This window comes from Chlorocebus sabaeus, chromosome 9 (assembly GCF_047675955.1).
Source record: "Chlorocebus sabaeus isolate Y175 chromosome 9, mChlSab1.0.hap1, whole genome shotgun sequence".
NCBI classification, from domain to species: Eukaryota; Metazoa; Chordata; class Mammalia; order Primates; family Cercopithecidae; genus Chlorocebus; species Chlorocebus sabaeus.
Window position 1 is genome coordinate 14974101 of NC_132912.1, and position 21337 is coordinate 14995437.

The 21337-nt window shown below is 43.2% G+C and overlaps 2 protein-coding genes across 2 annotated transcripts in view; one reads left to right on the forward strand and one right to left on the reverse strand.

The window, feature by feature from the left end:
- Nucleotides 1–1974: 1974 nt before the first annotated feature.
- Nucleotides 1975–19658, reverse strand: CDNF (cerebral dopamine neurotrophic factor). The gene is made up of 4 exons (XM_008002341.3): nt 19411–19658; nt 9790–9917; nt 7656–7797; nt 1975–2263 (listed from the first exon to the last, which is right to left on the reverse strand). The coding sequence occupies exons 1-4, from the start codon at nt 19523–19525 to the stop codon at nt 2085–2087; spliced, it is 564 nt and encodes a 187-aa protein (XP_008000532.1). The 5' UTR covers nt 19526–19658; the 3' UTR covers nt 1975–2084.
- Nucleotides 19659–19871: 213 nt separating this feature from the next.
- HSPA14 (heat shock protein family A (Hsp70) member 14) overlaps nt 19872–21337 on the forward strand; it is a 31979-nt gene continuing 30513 nt past the window's right edge. The window contains exon 1 of the mRNA XM_008002339.3: nt 19872–20039. Within this exon, the coding sequence (XP_008000530.1) occupies nt 19983–20039 (57 nt within the window). The 5' untranslated portion in view covers nt 19872–19982. The remainder of the gene's footprint in view (nt 20040–21337) is intronic.

Here is a 21337-nt window from a genome sequence, read left to right on the forward strand (position 1 = left end):
AATAAAAACAAATATAAAGGTTATAAGCAGTTTAAAAAAGAAAACTCTGGAGAGGCCAGGCATGGTGGCTTATGCCTATAATCCCAGCACTTTGGGAGGCTGAGGCGGGTGGATCACTTGAGGCCAGGAGTTCAAGACCAGCCTGGCCAACATGGCAAAACCCCATCTCTACTAAAAATACAAAAAAATTAGCCGGGCATAGTGGTGGGCACCTGTAATCCCAGCTACTCGGGAGGGTGAGGCAGGACAATCACTTGAACCCAGGAGGCTGAGTTTGCAGTGAGCTAAGATTGTGCCACTGCACTCTAGCCTGGGCAACAGAGCAAGTCTCTGTCTCAAAGAAACAAAAACAACCAAAACTAACTTTGGTTTTTTTGAAGATAAAATTCAAAATAAAGTAGATGCTTTACACATGATCATGAAGCTGCCAAAATTCAGAAACAATAATTACTTTAACCATTCATTACACCACAGCTTTCTTATTCTCACTTTTCAGTTACATCATATATATATTTCCTTAGGAACCACTAACTCTCTGACCTCTCAGCTGCCCAGCTGAAAATTCATTGACCTCTGCAGCATTTAGAATTAAAAATTATGCTTTCGGTGTATATTTTCAGTCTGAAAATTTCTTCTCCACTCCCTGAAAACAATCCCAGCCAGTAAATGCAATTCTTTGAATGAACAAGGTGGACTTTTTTGTTTGTTTTTTCATAATTTCTGGCAAGGCCTTGCTGTGTTGCCCAGGCTGAAGTGCAGTGGCAGGATCAAGCTCACTGCAGACTCCACCTCCTGGGCTCAAGCAGTCCTCCCACCTCAGCCTCCCGAGTAGCTGGGACTACAGGTACACACTATCATGCGCAGCTAATTTTAAATTTTTTGGTGGAGATGGAACTTCACTTTGTTGCTCAGGCTGATCTCTAACTCCTAGGGTCCAGTGATCCTCCCGCCTTGGCCTCCCAAAGTGCTGGGATTACAGGTGTGAGCCACTGTGCCTGGCAAACAAGGTGTGTTGAATTAATTAATTTTGTTAATTTCCATATAAATTTTCTACAGCAGTTTTTAAAGATATTATATACATACAATAAAATGCCCAGATCTTATTTTTTCTACCAGATGACAATCTTATTTACCCATGTAATCCCCATGCCAGTCAAGATACAGGACATTCCCATCACTCCAGAAAGTTCCAAGGAAATCTTTTTTCAGTATTTCCCAGTTCTACCTGCCACACAGAGGCAGCCACTTCTGCTGTGGTTTTCTTATTCTTGTGTGGCCAGAAAATGAAACCAAAAACGATTTTACAACTGCAAGCTGATAAAATAGCATTAAGAATGGTAATGTTCGGTAATGTTCCAAGTTGTCTATGAGGGTTTTTAATATGCTTTAATCTTCTATCAAAAACTTGTCTGATATGTGACTGTAAGGAATGAAAAAGACCTTGAGCTTGGTTCAATTAATAACGTAAATGTTGATATAATTGCCAAACATTGGCTATACTTATAGGGGTTCTTGATCTCTCTATTTTCTTCAAGTAGGTTTAAGTGGGTTTTCTTCCAATGGGAAAAACCAGTACTCCTGCCTGACCATTTCTGATACCAAAGAGAGCTACAATGTGGAGTGAAAACAGAACATTTACTTTAGAAAAACTTTTGATTCTGTATTTGGGATTGAAGTTGTGCATTAAATAACCTGACTGTTGTGTCTTTCGTTGTAGTCCAATATGTTTTAAAATTGCATCCAGAGAGGAGTCTCTGAACACCTTCTTCTTTCTTGGAATCAATTTACTCCATCAATTTGTCAGTAGGTCACTTTTAGGAGACAGGCAATGAAAACTGACATAGTCCTTCCAAGAAACTTATGAGAAAGGAACTTTTAGCTTTTGGTACATTGCAAATGTAAGTTATCAATAGTATTAGTTTTACTCATAAACCCAGGTAACAAAATTCTGCGGAATAATACCAACACAAAAAGCATGAGACCAAATATGATGTATTTCCCAGTTATCCTTAATCAACATGTCCATATACTAGAGGGTCATTTTTCTCTCTAATCACAAGTCACAAATGTGCTGGCGTTGGAGATCAGAGTTCTGTTTTGGGGTGTGTCGCTGCATACTTGGGGGCCAGTTCTTGGATCAGATTCACATAGTCAGTTTTTTCCGCACAGGCCCTGCACTCCTCCCCCCAGCTATGCAGGATCTGCTTCAGCTCTGCCACTCTCATCTTCCGCAGGTCAACTGATGCCAAGTCCAGTGTTTTTTCTAAATGACAAAAAGGAAAAAAGCCAATTACAAAACAAATGGAAAAAAAAATCCCTATGAATCACTTCAAAAGGCATAGAGTTTGCTTATCCCATGCTGACTACCCTATGATCCAAGGTGGGCAACGATTCCAGTTTTCATGGAAACCAAGACACACCCAAAGGAAAATGTGGTACAGGGGCCCTCTCTATCAGTGGGTTCTGCATCTGCAGACTCAACCAACCACAGATCAAAAATATTCTAAACAAATTAAAGATAACACTACAACAATTAAAAAATACAAACAGGGCTGGGCCCGGTGGCTCATGCCTGTAATCCCAGCACTTTGGGAGGCCGAGGTGGACAGATCACCTGAGGTCAGGAGTTCGAGACCAGCCTGGCCAACACGGTGAAACCCCATCTCTACTAAAAAAATAAAATAAAATAAAAATAAGTGAGCATGGTGGTGGCATGCCTGTAATCCCAGCTACTTGGGAAGCTGAGGCGGGAGAATTTCTGCAACTTGGGAGATTGAGGTTGCAGTGAGCGGAGATCACACCACTGCACTTCAGCCTGGGAGACAGATTGAGACTCTGTCTCGGAAAAAAATAAAATAAAATACAAACAATACAGTAATACAGTATAACAACTATTTACAACGATATGGGTTGGATTTGTGTCCCCACCCAAATCTCATGTGGAATTGTAATCCCCACTGTTGGAGAAGGGGCTGTTGGCAGGTGACTGGATCATGGGGGTGGACTTCACCCTAGCTTTTCTCATGATAGTGAGTGAGTTCTCATGGGATCTGGTTGTTTCAAAGTGTAGCACCTCCCCCTTTGCGCTCTTCCTCCTGCTGCAGTCATGTAAGACATGCCTCTTCCTCTTTGCCTTCTGCCATGATTGTAAGTTTCCTGAGGCCTCCCCAGCCATGCTTCCTGTACAGCCTGTGGAGCCGTGAGCTAATTAAACCTCTTTTCTTTATAAATTGCCCAGTCTTATAGTTCTTTTTCTTTTTTTTTTTTTAAATTTTTTTTCTTTTTTTGAGATGGAGTCTTGCTCAGCCACCCAGGCTGGAGTGCAGTGGCGCAATCTCTGCTCACCGCAACCACCATCTCCCAGGTACAAGCGATTCTCCTGTCTCAGCCTCCCAAGTAGCTGGGATTACAGGCACCCGCCATCATGCCTGGCTAATTTTTGTATTTTAGTAGAGACAGTGTTTCACCATGTTGGCCAAGCTGGTCTTGAACTCCTCACCTTAGCTGATCTGCCTGCCTCGGCCTCCCAAAGTGCTGGGATTACAGGTGTGAGCCACCGTGCCTGGCCAATAGTTCTTTACAGCAATGCGGGAACAGACTAATACAAATAGCATTTTCATTGTATTAAGTATTATAAGTAATCTAGAGATGATTTAGAGTATACAGGAGGGAAGATGTGCGTAGGTTATATGCAAATACTTAAGCATCAGGATTTTAGTGTCCGAGTAGGGTCCCAGAACCCCTCCTGCACAGGTAGTGAAGGACAACGGTGTATACAAAGTTATTGGGATAATTTGTGTTTTTAATTTGACTTTCTTTCCAAGAGATTATATTTGCTTCAAAACTAAGGGCCTATGTAGTTCCACAATGTTTACTACCATTTGGAGCATTCTCAAGCTCAGTATTCCTAAAACAAATAGCACTGTATCCAAATTGCTACTGTTAAGGTAACAAGAAGGAAACTCATAAGAGCCAATCAGTTACTTTGGGATGGCCTTAGTTTGTGGCCAACTTGAAAGCCATAGATTGTAATTAACTGGCAAAAAGTTATGGTTCACTTTTTCTAGGAAGATGTATCTTTGGCAAAGCAAATGAGCATATATACATGACAAAGCACTATTGGGTTTTAAATAAAAATGTAAAGAAATGCAAACACGTGAATAAAATCAGGAATATTCTCACTGAACCTTAATTGTTTGGGATCTCTGTTTTGAAACTCACCTGATGCCCAGCCCCTGCTGGGATTAGGTTGCTAAATTATCACAGCACGTAAAGCCCTTTGTGTTATTCCCACTTCTCCAATGCTAGTGCTTTGGTGCCAGCCAACCTGGCTTCTAAAATTCTTGCCAGTGATACTTGTCACTAACATCTAACCTCCTCTAGCAAGACTACTATCTCCCTGTTTATAGATTGTGTGCAGAAAATATCAAGAACTCAGGTACTTCTCAATTGCTGAAAAGATTGAGAAAAAGTCCAAAATAGAAAAAAAAAATAAGCTCATCTGTAATATACGAATAATTATAATTTTCCTCTCAGAAAGAGGTACTTTTCCTCTTTCAAGAGAAAGTCTAGATGGGTGTGGTGGCACACACCTGTAATCCCAGCAACTCAGGAGGCTGAAGCAGGACAATCTCTCGAACCTGGGAAGTTGAGGTTGCAGTAAGCAGAGATCATGCCACTGCACTCCAGCCTGGGCGATAGAGCGAGACTGTCAAAAAAAAAAAAAAAGTGTTTTTTGCCCCTCCCCACTTGCCCGGTGTTCACTTTGACCATGAATACAACATTTAAGTTTATTTATTAAACAATTAGTGGCAGCCTAGAATTTTTTTGGCTTGACTTCTCTTGAAAGTTCTTTCTCTTTTTTACCTCTGCATAGTAGAACACAACATTTAAAAACATTAAAAACTTAATATTTGTCAAATTATTTGTCAAAACTTTCCAATAACTCTGTTCTAATTTAAAAGTTTGATGTTAAAAGACTTTTGTATTTGGAGGGTCAGCTATACACGGTGCTCCAGAGAACCCTTAAATTTTTATAGTGATTCCCTATCCTTTTTAAACACAAAGCAAGCAAATGAAAACATTGTTTCAGGTCAAAAACCAAATGGCACCTTCCTAATTGAAAACATACTACAACTCCACACTTAATCTTGCTTGTTAATTTCATGTCTGATTTGATAGAATACTTTTTAAAGTAGAAACTTGCATAGCCCAAATTATTAATCTGCCACAGCACAAAGGTCCCTGTTTAATCTTATCTTTCCTGCTCACAATAGCTGGGGAGGATAATTAAGAACTATTAGTCTATTCAAGATAAGAGACTGAAGGAGAAAAATACTTTTCTTTTGTAAATGTCAGTAGTTTCTTTGAGTTTTTCTGTAGAACTTGGTATCTGGCATTAACTTTAAAAAGAGGAAAACCTCTGTGATGCCCCCAAACTCCAAAGTCAAGGTCCACACAAAGATTAAAACTAGTTCACAGCTCCCCAAGGGCCTCTAGTGGCCAGCATCGCCAAAACATTAGGTAGTCATTTCTTCTCAATAATATCTGATTTGTTTTTTCATTGTTTAAGGAGCCTGGTAAGATTCCTTGGATATAGGAGAAGTTATTCATAATAAAATTGTTGAATTAAAAAAATCAGAAGAGGTTTGTGACATTGGCTTTTATTTGTTTTTATTTTATCTATTTATTTTTCAGATGGGGTTTCACTCTGTCACTCAGGCTGAAAAAATCACAGCTCACCAGAGCCTTGACCTCCCAGGCTCAGGTGATCCTCCCACTTCAACCTCCTAAGTAGTTAGGGCTACAAGCACTCAACACCACACCTGGCTATTTTTTGTATTTTTGTAGAGATGGCGTTTCGCCATGTTGCCCAGGTTGGTCTTGAACTCCTGGGCTCTAAAGATCTGCCTGCCTCGGCCTCCCAAAGTGCTGAGGTTACAAGTGTGAGCCGTCGCATCCGGCCAGGTTTGTGAATATTGTTTATACGGACTCAGTGATTTCTGCCCCTATTTCATGGCTTGGAAGCCAATAAAAAAGGGATGCCTACTCTAATAACTACCCTGGAAGTTAGGACTTGTGCTTTGCAAGTTGAGAAGTAGGTCGCCTTTGGTAACTTTCAACAGTAAACCTATTTACAGCTAGCTATGTGGCTATAGGTACATAGGACTATTACACGGCTGTGTTGGAAAATAAGACTAAAATAACTTAGAGGTGGATGTTAATTACTTAGGTAGTTGACAGTACTATACTGGGTATGTAACATATGTAAAACAATGACTTAAAAGGAATGAAGTGGGATTTCAGGTGTCATGGATAGGCTGAGGAAGGAATTCCCCATCCTTTTATGACACCCACTCAATCTACCTAAATGTCTAGCCCAGATACAAATCATGGTAAAAGAATAGATCTATCCATGTGAAATGTATGGGGCCAAGGATAACGTTTTAAAATAGGACATCTCCTGGCCGGGCATGGTGGCTTACACTTGTAATCCCAGCACTTTGAGAGACCAACGCAGGTAGATCACCTGAGGTCCGGAGTTCAAGACCAGCCTGGCCAATATGGTGAAACCTCATCTCTAATAAAAATACAAAAATTAGCCAGGCATGGTGGTGCGTGCCTGTAATCCCAGCTACTTGGGAGGCTGAGGCAGGAGAATTGCTTGAACCCGCGAGGCAGAGGTTGCAGTGAGCCAAGATCGCATCACTGCACTCCAGCCTGGGTGACAGAGTGAGACTTCGTCTCGGAAAACAACAACAACAACAACAACAACAACAACAAAAACATAGTACATCTCCTTCCTTGCCTTGCTGTTTGTTTTGGGCACCCTCTGATAAACTATTTCACCAGGCAAAAACCTGATTTGATGTGAATAACCAATATCCTATCATTTAAAGCTGGCAGAACGGTAGCTCTGCCTAGGAAGGAAGTCATAGTCATCTTTACATCTTCAAAGTCCTTGTATCATCTTTGAATAGGTACCAATTTTGTTTTAATAGGTTACCAAGATCTAAATCACCAGGAGGGAGTAGCTGCTCTCTTCATATGTCGAGATTTTCCTTGATATACATATCTGGCATTGTCTTGGTGTGTTGGGAGTTTAAACTCTGATTTTGGTGGCAATTTTTTTTTTTTTTTTTTTTTTGAGACGGAGTCTTGCTCTATCACCCAGGCTGGAGTGCAGTGGCAGGATCTCGGCTCATTACAACCTCCGCCTCCCGGGTACAAGTGATTCTCCTCCTTCAGCCTCCCAAGTAGGTGGGCCTACAGGTGCCCGCCACCACGCCCAGCTAATTTTTTTTTAATTTTTTTAGTAGAGACAAGATTTCACTATATTGACCAGGGTGGTCTTGAACTCCTGACCTTGCGATCCACCCGTCTTGGCCTCCCAAAGTGCTGGGATTAAAGGCCTGAGCCACTGCGCCCAGCCTTGTTGGCAATTTTAACCTAATGCTGATTATGCCTGTACTATTTATTTGCCTTCCCTCAACGAAACTCAAATGGCCATAGGTACCATTCATCAGTCCAGCAACTTATTGATGAGTGGTGAATTCCTTTCCTTTTAACACTGAATTTTTAGAAGACATGGCCCCAAGGTTAGAGGTTTGGGAATCCATTGGACCTACTGGGAAAAACATGGGGCTATGTTATACCATATTTCAGCTCACAGATCTGGCTATCCAATTTCTTCAGCTTCTCACAAATCTTCATTGCAGGCATATGCACACTCATTGGGCGTGTGACTTCACTTAGGATCTTCGTGGCTGCGTCTTTTGTGGCTCCTAGATAATAGCACTGAAGGAAAATGAAGAGAATTGAGTGTTCCAGACAATGAAGACAGAAAGGAATACAGTATCAAGAAGTAAGAAAGAGGTAGGCTGGGCACGGTGGCTCACGCCCGTAATCCCAGCACTTTGGGAGGTTGAGGTGGGCAGATCATTTGAGGTCAGGAGTTCGAGACCAGCCTGGCCAACATGGTGAAACCCCATCTCTATTAAAACTACAAAAATTAGCCAGGCATGCTCGCTTGAACCAAGGAGGCGGAGGTTGCAGTGAGCCGAGATCGTGCCAGGGCACTCCAGCCTGGGCGACAGTGAGACTCCATCTCAAAAAAAAAAAAAAGAAGAAAGAAGAAGAAAAGAGGAAGAAGAAGAAGAAGGAGGAGGAGGAAGAGGAAGAGGAGGAGGTGGTTAACCTGGTTTTCCTGGCTCAGCTATTAAATTTTAACCCCTGCTGACTAAGCCACCAGGAAACAAGTGATTCCATTCTCGTGATCATCCAAATTAGACGTGCCCTACAATCACATGGTATTCAAAGACTAATGAGCTGACACTAAGTATTTTCTCTGTGCCAGGTGCTGCTCTCAGTGCTTTAAAGGTATTAACTTATTTATGCCTCACAACAATCCTTTGAATTAAGTACTATTATTATCTGTATTTTATACCCAAGCCAACTGAAGTTCCCCCCATCGAGCAATAGAAGAGACAAAATTACAAAACCCAGCACGTTGGCTCTAGAGTCCATGTCTTTTCCCATCAGGCAATTCTGACATTCAAGTTCCCTGACTTCAGAATTTTACATTTAAAAATATAAACGTTGGCTGGGCACAGTGGCTCACATCTGTAATCCAAGTACTTTGGGAGGCCAAGGCGAGTGGATTGCTCGAGCTCAGGAGTTTGAGATCAGCCTGGGCTACAAGGTCAAACCCCGTCTCTACAAAAAAAAAAAAAAAAAAATCCAAAAATTAACTGGACATGGTGGTATGTGCCTTAGTCCCAGATACTTGGGAGACTGAGGTGGAAGGATCACTTGAGCCTGGGAGGTAGAAGCTCCAGTGAGCAAAGATCACTGGGACTCCAGCCTGGGCGACAGAGGGAGACCCTGTCTCAAAAAAATATAGATAGATACAGATAAATGGCATGAGCTTTACAATATGTCCATGGTGAGCAGTCAACATGCAGATGTAACTGACAATCTGACAATTTTAGGCAAAAAGGAATTGGCCCCAAATTGTCTTTAGTGATATAAAACAGTGTCTTGAAACAAGCCATATGTGTATACCCAGGAAGCACCATATTAATGCCATTAGAAGAAAATATAAATACTTCATTAATTACATACAAATAATAATGTAAAATATTTTGATAAGTTTGGCTAATTGTCTTGGTAAGAAACGGAAAGCCCACCCACTCTTACGATGGTAAATTCTTATTAGGAATTCAGTTTCATAATTTCATTTAAGAAAACATAGAATTGGGCTGGGCATGGTAGCTCACACTTGTAATCCCAGCACTTTGGGAGACTGAGGTGGGCGGATCATCTGAGGTCAGGAGTTCAAGACCACCCTGGCCAACATGGTGAAACCCTGTTTCTACTAAAAATAAATAATTAGCAGGGTGTGGTGGTGCACACCTGTAATCCTAGCTACTCGGGAGGCTGAGGCACAAGAATGCTTTCAACCCAGGAGGCAGAGGTTGCAGTGAGCTGAGATTGCGATACTGCACTCCAGCCTGGGCAACAGAGCAAGACTCTCAAAAAAAAGAAAAAAGAAAACATAGAATTGGTTGCCTGTGGTATACTCAGAAAGTAAAGTAACACTGGAAATATTCTGGATGAAAACACGCAGAACTACATGTCACTGGAAGATGGATTTCTGCTTGCTGCATGCTCTACGATAGACATGCTTGAGGCAAACATACAAGTAGGATGACATCATGTCTAAAAAATGAAACTATTAGCAGTTTTCTTCAAGCACATGGGGAAAATGAAAGGTGAAATTAACCATACCAGGCGGTTTTCTTTTCCTTTGGTATCCAAGCAAAAGCTGATCAATTCTTTCTCTATTGTGTCCAGTGAAAAGTTAACTCCTCTGTCTATCAATGACTTGTAGAATCGGTTCAAGAATTCTTTACATACTGGAAGGAACAAATAAATATGTCTGCATGCACAACTTAACCACTACCACACCTATGCATATGACCCACTAACCACATTAAAAAGTCCATATGGGGCCGGGCATGGTGGCTCATGCCTGTAATCCCAGCACTTTGAGAGGCTGAGGTGGGCAGATCACAAGGTCAGGAGATCGAGACCATCCCAGCCAACATGGTGAAACCCCATCCCTACTAAAATACAAAAAAATTAGCCAGGAATGGTGGCACGCGCCTGTAGTCCCAGCTACTCAGGAGGCTGAGGCAGGAGAATCACTTGAACCCAGGAGGCAGAGGTTGCAGTGAGCCGAGATCCAGCCTGGCAACAGAGCAAGACTCCGTCTCACAGAAAAAAAAAAAAAAAAGGTCCATATGAGTCAATGCTTCATAACAGTGGATTCCAAGGCTAGGTAAGAATGATTTGGGGGCCACGCATGGTGGCTCACACCTGTAATCCCAGCACTTTGGGAGGCAGAAGCAGAAAGATCACTTGAGCCCAGGAGTTTGAAGTCAGTCTGGACAACATAGTGAGACCCTCTCTCTACTACAAAAAAAAAAAAAATATATATATATATATATATATGCCAGGCATGGTGGTGCATGCCTGTAGTCTGAGCTACTCAAGAGGCTGAGGTGGGAGGGTCACTTAAGCCTGGTAGATGGAGGCTGCAGTGAGCTATGATCAAGTCACTGCACTTGCGCCATTGCACTTCAGCCTGGGTGACAGGGCGAGACCCTGCCTCAAGAAAATAAAAAATATAAATAAAAAGAATGATTTCAGGCCTGTTGCTATTAGTTTAGTATTGGGCCGAAATGCAGTGGACACGTATCAGTTTATTAAATCAATCAATCATTGGAACCAAGTTCTACCTAAAATAATAACTTTTCCACAAAATTTGGCTAACCCTAAAAGAAAATATACCCATCTATAGGCTATCATTTTGGGACAGCATAATTGTAAGTACAGAGAAAAACCTGAATAAGAATCTTGAATGAAGCCCCTTGGTGATCTGCGTAAGTCTTTATTTCCATCGTTATGAGCCTAAAGTGAAACCAGGCTGGGCACGGTGGATCACGCCTGTAATCCCAACACTTTGGGAGGCCAAGGCAAGAGGATCTCTTGAGGCTAGGAGTTTGAGACCAGCCTGGGCAACACAGTGAGACTCTGTCTCTGCACAGGCTGTGGTCCCAGCTACTGAGGAGGCTAAAATGGGAGGCTTGTTAGGTCATTTCTTCTAGTTCCTTATTTCTTGAAGATATTTTCAAGCTTGTTTTTTATATCTTTAAACACACTAAACATAATTATTTTATGATCTGTGTCTGAAAATTTCAGTATCTGAAGTCTTCAGAGTTTTTTTTTTTTTAAGACGAAGTCTCACTCTGTCACCCAGGCTGAAGTGCAATGGCGCAATCTCTACTCTGCAACCTCTGCCTCCCTGGCTCAAGTGATTCTCCTGCCTCAGCCCCTTGAGTAGCTGGGATTACAGGCACCTGCCACCATGACCGGCTAATTTTTATATTTTCAGTAGATACAAGGTTTCACCATGTTGGCCAGGTTGGTCTCAAACTCCTGACCCCAAGTGATCTGCCCGTCTCGGCCTCCCAAAGTGCTGGGATTATAGGCGTGAGCCACCGCATCAGGCCCAGAGTACGTTTCTATTTGTTGTTTCTATAGGTTCTTGTTCCTGGTGCCTTGTTTCTTTGTGTGCTTGCTTATTTTGCACCACACGATACTTATACCCCTCAAATCTTATTTGTGAAGATTGTTTGAAGCCTGAGATGAATGAGCATTATTTCCAGTAAGGATTTGTGTTTGTATTTCTCAGGGCCTAAGGGCAACTAGTCAGGTGCTGCTTTAAACAAAATATATAGCTTGAAGTTTTGGGGCCCCTGATGTGAATTTTGGCTGCAAACACAAGTGAGGGATGTTTTGTTGTTATCATCTCTCAGAGATCTATATTTTTTCTTTTTTCTACTTTGCTCAGTGTCAAGGTAAATTTCCTTATAGTCCTCTATGGGTAGGGATGGGTTAGGTTTATGTTCTATGTTTCTTTAAACATAAAACAACCTAACTTCTATGCCTGATTATTCCAATACCTGAAGTCATTGCAGGGGTGTGTTTCTTCTGTTTTTTGTCCCAGTTGGCTATCACTTATTGTGCCCTTCTTCCCTAGGGGTTCGAGCCTTTTCTAAGTGACAGCTGTATTTCTTAGAACTTTAACTGTATGAATTCTCTAAGGACTAGGTTGAATGTGGGTTCCTGTAAGTAAGACTCACATTTGCTGGCTGGGCACAATGGCTTATGCCTGTAATCCCAGCACTTTGGGAGGCTGAGCCAAGTGGATCACCTGAGGTCAGGAGTTTGAGACCAGCCTGGCCAACATGGTGAAACCTGTCTCTACTAAAAATACAAAAATTAGCCAGGAGTGGTGGCGGGCACCTGTAATCCCAGCTACCTGGAAGGCTGAGGCAGGAGAAATGCTTGAACCCAGGAGGCGGAGGTTGCAGTGAGCCGAGATCATACCATTGCATTCCAGTCTGGGCGACAAGAGTGAAACTCCGTCTCAAAAAATAAAAACAAAACCAAGACTCACATTTGCTGATGCCTGAGGGTATGATCTACTTAAAATCACTTTCAACTAAATAATCAGTTCAAGATGTTTCAGATCATCCTAGCAGTGTGAATGGGGCCTTCAGCCCCTACCTATGGGCACCAGCTTCTAATTATGAGTTACCAAGAAACAGTTTTGTTTTTCCTTTTACTCAGTAAAAAAGTTCAAGCTAAACTATTTCTTTTAGTCTCTAAAGATGGAAATAGGTTGTAGTTATTTTCAGTTCACCCTTTATAACGAAGGGCTAGTTCTTCGGGCCCTGAATTCATTGGGAGAGGATCTGCTCTCACACTCCTAACTTGGAAATGCCTGGGACTTGTGTTCATTTAGCCAAAACCATGAAAACTTTAGTTCAGATCACCTGGCTAACAAATGATCCAAGGTAAAGCCAGCTTCAGTGCCCCCTTCAACCCACTGGACTCCCACTTCCACTCTGTAGTTGGCTTCTGGGTATGCCTTCCCAACTCATACTTTACAATATTTTCACATTTTTTATTTTCAGTTGTTTCTAGATGACTGGCCAATCATGTCATCTTTTAGAGCTTAAAGTCGTGTGTGTGTGTGTGTGTGTGTGTGTATTTTTTTTTTTTTTAATTTATTATTTATTTATTTATTTTTTTTTTTTTCCAAGACGGAGTTTTGCTCTGTTGCCTAGGCTAGAGTGCAGTGGTGCGATCTCAGCTCACTCAGCTCACTGCAACCTCCACCTTCTGGGATTCAAGCAATTCTCCTGCCTCAGCCTCCTGAGTAGCTGGAACTACCGGCATGTGCCACCATACTGGCTCATTTTTTGTATTTTTAGTAGAGACGGGGTTTCACCATGTTAGCCAGGATGGTCTCGATCTCCTCACCTCGTGATCTGCCCACCTTGGCCTCCCCAAGTGCTGGGACTACAGGCATGAGCCACTGTGCCCAGCCCATATATTTTTATTTCTAATGTTATCAACATGAACAGAATACTAAATATAATAGCCAGTCATTTATGTTTTTAACAAATATTAAGCGACTAGTAAGTGCAAAACAGTGTTCTAGGTTCCTGAGATTCAGTAATGAAGAAAACAAAGTCCTTGCCCTTGAGCGTTACATCTGATAGAAGAAATAAAGGTATAGGTAGCAAAGAAGAAACATAAACATGGTAAGGAGGATGGAGGGTGACAAAGTAATAGTATGATTCTTAATGGGTTGGTTAGGAAAGGTCTCTTAGGTAAAGTCATATTCAAGCAGACACCTGAAGGAAGGGGAAGAACAATTTCAGTGGATGACTTGAGAAAGAACTCCACAGGCAGAAGGGACAGCAAGTACCAAGGCTCAGATGCAGGAGTGTCCTTGGTGGCTTCAAGGAACAGCCAGAAGGCCAGTGTGGCTAAAGTAGAGGGAGGAAGAGGGAGGTGTGTAGCAAATGAGATCAAATAGGCAGCAGCATGCTGGGGCATCCAGGGTCTTTCAAGCATGGTAAGGTCTCTGGATGTCACTCTGAGAAGGGAAGCCGTTTAAGGTTGGAAGCCATTTAAGGTTTTGAGTAGAGAAGAGCTATGGTCTGACATGATTCATAAAGGACGTCTCTGAAGGCTGTCTGAAGAAAGGATTACAAGGAAGCAGAAAAGAAAGCAGGGAGACCAGCTGACCAGTTTACAGGTTCTCAAAATAGCTGCATCTCTTAGACCAGGGTAATAGCTATAGCGGTCAGGAAAAGTGGTGACACTCTGGACCTATCTTGAAGGAAGAGCCAAAATAATTCACTAATGAACCAGATGTAACATGTCAGAGTTGGAGGGAGAGAGAGAGAGAGTAATCAAAGATAATCCCAATAATTTTGGCCAAGAAATTGGAACCATGGAGTTGCCATCCGCTGAAATGAGGAAGACTACAGGAGAAGCAAGTTTATGGTGCCAAACAGGAATCTAATCTTTTTTTTTTTTTTTTTTTTGAGACAGAATCTTGCTCTGTCGCCCAGGCTGGAGTGCAGTGGCATGATCTTGGCTCACTGCAAGCTCCAACTCCCGGACTGAAGTGATTCTTGTGCCTCAGCCTCCTGAGTAGCTGGGATTACAGGTGCGTGTCACCACACCTAGCTAATTTTTCTATTTTTAGTAGAGATGGGGTTTCGTTATGTTGGCCAGGTTGGTCTCTAACTCCTAACCTTAGGTGATCTGCCTGCCTCAGTCTTCCAAAGTGCTGGATTACAGGTGTGAACCACCACGCCTGGCCAGAATCCAGTCTTGACATATGAAGTTCAAGATGCTTCTAGACATCTGTGATAGTTAATTTTATGTAGCAATGATGAAATTAACACTTAAATTGATGAACTTTGAGTAAGGCAGATTGGCCTCCATAATGCGGGTGAGCCTTACCCAACTAGTTGAGGGCCTGAATAGAACGAAATAGACCAGCCTCCCTGACAGAGAGGGAATTCTCCAGCACACTCCCTTTAGACTTCATTCATACCACAGGCTCTCCTGGGTCTCCAGCCTGCTTGCCCACACTGCAGATTTTGGACTTCTCAGCCTTCATAATCTTGTGAGTCAATTCCTTATAATAAATCCCTTTTTTATATAGATAAATATTATAGATATTAAGAAGATACATAGATGTAGATTATGTGTTCTGTTTGGTCCTATTGGTTTTATTTCTCTGGAGAACCTTAACTAATATAACATCCAACTGGAAACAGTGAGAAGGCAGCTAGATATAGAAATTTGAAGATCAGGTATAAGATCTAGGATAAATATATATATCTGGAAGCCATCAACATTTAAATGGCATTTTTAAGATAAGAACACAAAGTAAGGAGAGACGGAAAAGAGACACAGTCCTGGGTCTCAGCCTCGTGAAATCCCAATGTTTAGCAATTGAGAAGATGGAAAACAACCAGAAAAAGACTGAAAGGAGCAGGCAGTGAAGTAGGCTAAGAACAAAGCGTGAGTGTTATTCCAAAAGGCAAGTGAGCACAGTGTTAAAAGGAATGTGTAATGGGTCTGCTGTGTTAAATGTGAAAAATGAGATCCCTCTCAACATGTATTTTGCTGAGTTTAATTAGCAAATATATCCAGTATGCAAAGAAGAAACCCGCTGTAATGATCAATGCTACAAGTCACCAGAAACTGTCATTAGGCCAGGCACGGGGGTTCACGCTTGTAATCCCAGCACTTTAGGAGGTCAAGGCTGGCTGATCACTTGAGCTCAGGGGTTCAAAACCAGCCTGGGCAATATAGTGAAACCTCATCTCTATTAAAAATATAAAAAATTAGCTAGGCGTAGTGGTAAGCACCTGTAGTCCAGCTACTCAGGAGGCTGAGGAGGGAGGATCACTTGAGCCCGGGAGACAGAGGTTGCAGTGAGCTGAGACTATGCCACTGTACTCCAACCCGGGCGACAGAGTTAGACTCTGTCTCAAAAAAAAAAAAAAAAGAAAAGAAAAAGAAAAAGAAACTATCATCAAAGTCTCCTAGTAACCTCTAATTCTTGTCTCATATAAAAGAAACCCCCAGTATTCCAGTGCCTCATCGTTCTTAAGTATTTCCCACAGTATACCTTCATATGATTTCTATACCTCAACTATCACTCTGCCAATGTATCATCTAGCTGATGAAAGTTAGGAATACTAACTTGTCCTTTTCAAGATGTACATTTGACTTAATAAAAGATACCCAAAATTTTATCATAGCATATATGCACACATTTCTTCAACAAACTGAGCGCCTACCATACACCATGCAGTATGGTAGCTGCTAGAAATGATGTGGTGAGAGACCAAAACAATATGAGAAGTGTGTTAGATACTGTGGGGAAACAAAAGAGCAGCACCTGGAGGAAACTGGGAAACTGCTGAGTACTAAATAAGGACTTATTTAGTATTAGTACTAAATAAGGAAATAATATGATAGCCCTGCCAGGGGACTAGACGGGAGGGAGACAGGTAGCAGGTAGAATGCTGTTTTGACAATACGGAGGGGAAAACTGGTGAAGGTCTGCAAGGAAGTCCTGGACTTGGGTAAGGAGAAAGGAGCAGGGCCAGTCAGGAGGTACAATCAATGATGCAGTGATTGGTTTGCTGTAAGGGATAAGGGAGAAAGAGAAGTCTAGAATCTAAGTTAGTTGACCAGGTAGTTGGCCCATGCTGTCACCATGAGCATGACAGTAACAGGTTTAGTGGAGTGAGAAGGGAAGGAGATGATGACTTTGTTTTTTTGACTGTGTGAATGTTGAGGTATACCATATCTAAGAGGGCATGTTCACTAGTCAATTGGATGCAAGGTCTGGGACTCTAGAAAGGTCAGTGGATATAAGCTTAGAGATTTATTAGACTGGAAGTAGGTTGGTTTGGGTTGCCAAAAAGAGTGTGTAGACTGAGAAGAGAGAAGAGCAGAGGGCAGAACCCTGGAAAATTCTAAGCCATGGCTAGAGGATCAGAAGCCCACAAAGACACACTGGACAAGTGGGCATAGAGACATGGAGGAAAAAAGCAGTATCGTGACCACGAAGAGAAGACAGTTTCTGAAAGGGAAAGATGTCAGTTGTGTCACACGCCACAAAGAAGTCAAGGTAAGAAAGGAAACTCATTTTCTGGACTTACATGAAGAGAACAACCTTGCCACAAATGCCCTAACAAATTAGTAACTTCTTAAGTTTTCTAGGATGTCTTTATTGCTAAAATAACCTCAGATAGCCATAATTCTTTTATTTACGTTGTGGTTTTATGTTTATTAAAGATAGTTCTATAAGTGAATCTATAATTATTTTAAAATAAAAAGTTGTTTAAAATAGTCCCATAATATAATCCTTTAAAAGAGACTTGGAAATATTTACGTTTTTCCAGTAAACCTCACATTAGCTAACGTAGGATTCACAAACTTGAATATCTACAGGGGCCAGGCAAGGAAAGAGAAGAGTTAAGCAATTTGAATCGGGGGCGGAGTGGGGGTGGCAAACAACTCAAAACCCATATCCTTTCTAAAAAGAGCAGCCAATAGCCAATTCTACTATATTGCCATAAGGGCCAATCTTGCCAGGTCATCTGGTTGAGAAAAGCCAGAAATATGAATTTTTACATAAAATTTCCCAATTTTAAAATGTACCCAGTGAATTTAATTTTTTTCAAAATATTTTGTAAATGTAACAAAATATATCAATACGTCTGAGACGGCTCATGAACCATTTAGTTTTTTTACCTTCGCTCTAGAGTATATATAATATGGCATTTTAATCTTATACATTGAGAAGAAATTAAATTGTAAATAAGAAAGGAGGCTGAGGAGGGAAGATCACTCATAAGCAGTAATACAGTTGGATGCAGAATCTAGTTCTTTTAGTCACCAAACTGTTATGTCTTTCCTCTGCGATTATACAGCTTCTTTACCTAACAAATGAAACATATACACAGGTTAGTCAGACATGCAAGTTAATAATCACAGCATGCTGTAATAAATTTAGGACAGACAGCATAAGCTTTCCACTTAATTAATCCAGATGCTGTCTCTATTGAAATGTTTGTAAGTGGGAGCTCCAGATGAGTCATCAAATCAACTGTCTTTGCCTCAAAAATTCTGCTTTAAAAGTATAGAACACAATTATAGCACGGTTTTGAGCAAAATTATAACTTAGCTAAATAAATATCTTTATATCAAATAACAACATCATGTAGATATTTTAAATTTCTGGAGAAAAGTTTAATTATTGCAGAGCTGATAGAAAGCTGGGCTCCAATTATTAAGACTTTAAGGACTGGCCGCTGTGGCTCACGCCTGTAATCCCAGCACTTTGGGAGGCTGAGACAGGCCAAACACCTGAGGCCAGGAGTTCAAGACCAGTCTGGCCAACATGGTGAAACTCCATCTCTATGAAAAATATAAGAATTAGTTGGGCGTAGTGGTGGTGCCTGTAGTACCAGCTACTGGGGAGGCTGAGGCAGGAGAATCGCTGGAACCTGATGGTGGAGGCTGCAGTGAGCCAAGGTTGTGCCACTGTACTCCAGCCTGGGCGACACAGCGAGGCTCTGTCTCAAACAAAAACAAAAAAAAAACAAAAACATAACTTTAGTACGACTATATCCATCCATTCACTCAACATATATGATGAACCTACAATTTCCTGTTCTCTAGGGATATATTTTCCAGCTCAGGGCATATACATTTAAACTAATCATTTTCAGTAAAACATGGAGTGAGCGCTACAGGAGTACAGAAGGAAGGGGCTAGCATAGCCACTTAACTTCTTTGCCTTTGCTAACAGATCTCTAAAGTGAAGTATGCTGATTTTGCAAAAATCAAAGTCTCAGAGCTAGGGGACTTGGTGGGACACAGACCCATGTATTGTGACTGCAAGTTCACAGCTGAGATACCGTGAACAAAAAGGAATCACTCTTTCGTATTCCTCTGTTTCCCAAGGAGTCAGTGTACTCCTTTGCAAAGCAACTTCACCTGTAGAGTCCTAACAAATATTAGCTGTGTTTTCTGATTTAAGCCACTCAACTCAATGCCATGTTTTGTTTTCCTTTTGGGAGTCACCAACTACCTTGGACTTGAAAGACGTCTTCTGTGCAAGGGGAAGCAAATCTTGCTGGCTGGAAGCAGCAGAATCAATCTGGCGCCAGGATCATCTGAATCTAGCAGTCTTTGCACAAACTCTAATCCAAATACAAACCCAGCAGCTTTTACTGCTGAAGTTTAATATTCACAGCAAAACCGCAACGTGACCTCACGTTGCCACTGGGCCCGGCTTGAGCTTTTGCTCATGCTGGGTTTGGGCGATCTAAAACGAGGGATTGGGGGAAATGTTATTTATAGCCAGGGCCAGGAGAAGCCAAAGCCGATAGCGATTGCACTCCAGCGCGGGGCCGCCGCCATGCAAACAGGTCGCACACCGCTCACCTTCACAGTCTGCCCCCGGTCGCCCCCCAGCCTCCTGGCCCTGCGCCAGGACTGGGTGAGAGACCCAAAGCCCGGCGCAAAAGGCCACCACGGCAACTGGGCTCGCGCACCACATGCTGGGCCAGCAGCTTCAATCGCCTCCGCCACCCGCACCCACCGCCCACTGAGGTGCCGAAGCCAGCTGAGTAGAGTGCGAGGTTGGAAAGAATCTGCCGGTAGTTGCCAGGACAAATGACGCATCTGAACTGAGAGTTTCCATTGGCTCTCACGGAAGGGACAGGAAGGGGGCGGAGCGTAGAAGCCTTTTCCCGTCCCTCCCTGGTTGCGCGTGCGCACTATGCAGTTCCGCAGAGCGCAGAGACACGCGCTGAAGCTACTCGCGTACTGCGCGTGAAGAAAGGCAGAACCTTCACGCTGATTGGCGGCGACGCGGGAGGCTGTCGCAGCGGACCGGAAGCAGGGGGCGGGCGGGAACGTGAAGCACCGCGGTGCCTGATGGGGCCGTTGGGCGGCTAGTAGCTGTTGCTGTTGGGGGACCCCTTCATTCCTACCGCCGCCGTCCCTGCTGCCTCATGGCGGCCATCGGAGTTCACCTGGGCTGCACCTCAGCCTGTGTGGCCGTCTATAAGGTGAGGGGCTGTGGAGCTGGGCTAGGGCTTCATGACGGCCACCCGGTTCTCTGGCGCGGGCTCATCCACAGGCTTGAGAGCGGCGTGTCGCCGGCCTAGGGATGTCGTCGAGTGGCGTTGCTGCGAGGACACTCCGGGGCGAAGGGCCGGGCGGGCCAGGCCTAGCTCCTGGCGACTCTTTCAGAAAGTTATCTGCTCCGCGGCGGAAGCTCGCGGCGACTTAGACGCGCAGGGTTCCAGGGGCGTCATGGCGGCGGGATGCCCAGAGGGGTCCCGGGGACAACGGAGCTGCAGGGTGCCCGGGGGGTCTCGGAGAGGGCGGGGCCGCTGGGTGTCCGGGGATGGGTCCCGGGGACGTCCTGGCATCTGAATGCCGGAAGGGTCTCGCTGACGTCAGGGCCTCAGGATTCCCTTGGGTGGGAGGTTCTCGGAAAGTGGCCGCGAGGTACTTGGAGGCGGTGGTCTTTGGGACAGCAGGGCCGCAGGACGCGCTGAGCTGGGCCCGAACGTCTAGGTCCCGGAGGGGCGGGGAGGCTGCTGTCGAGTTGGAGCTGATGGTCCTGCAACGCTGCCTGGCTGTGAAGCCAGTTGATTGTGCGTGCTCTACAGAGGTGGCCTTTCTGGAAGTGACAGCTTGACAGGACTTGTGGCCTTTCTCTCCTCAGTGGGGAGGCAGAAGGAACGATAATCATGAACTCCGTTGCCACTAGTTCCGCGTTTAAATGTCAAATGACTTGTTAGGAAAAGCCAAAGGGAATAATGCTACTTCATTTGTAGAAATAGGAAGAAAGGGGCCCAGCGCGGTGGCTTACGCCTGTAATTCCAGCACTTTGGGAAGCCGAAGCAGGCGGATCATGTGAGGTCAGGAGTTCGAGACCAGCCTGGCCAACATGGTGAAACCCCGCCTCTACTAAAAATACAAAAAAATTATCCGGGCTCGCCTGTAATCCCTGCTGCTCAGAAGGCTGAGGCATGAGAATCGCTTGAACCGGGAAGGGGGAGATTGCAGTGAGCCGAGATCCGCCACTGTAGTGTACACTCCAGCCTGGGCCACAGAGCAAGACATCTCCAAAAAAAAAAAAAAAAGAAAAAGAAATGGAAATGGTAAGAAAGAAGTAGGAAAGGTAACGTAATAATAGGCTTCGTTTTGTGTGTAGAAAGGTTGTTACTATTTTTGATTCAATTGTTGACTTTGCAGAGCAGACTGAAAACATGAGGCAGTTGTTCATGGAGTTATAGGCCTTCTATGAAAACGAGGAAATGAAATGGTAATGAAATTTGCCAGTTTAAAATATTGA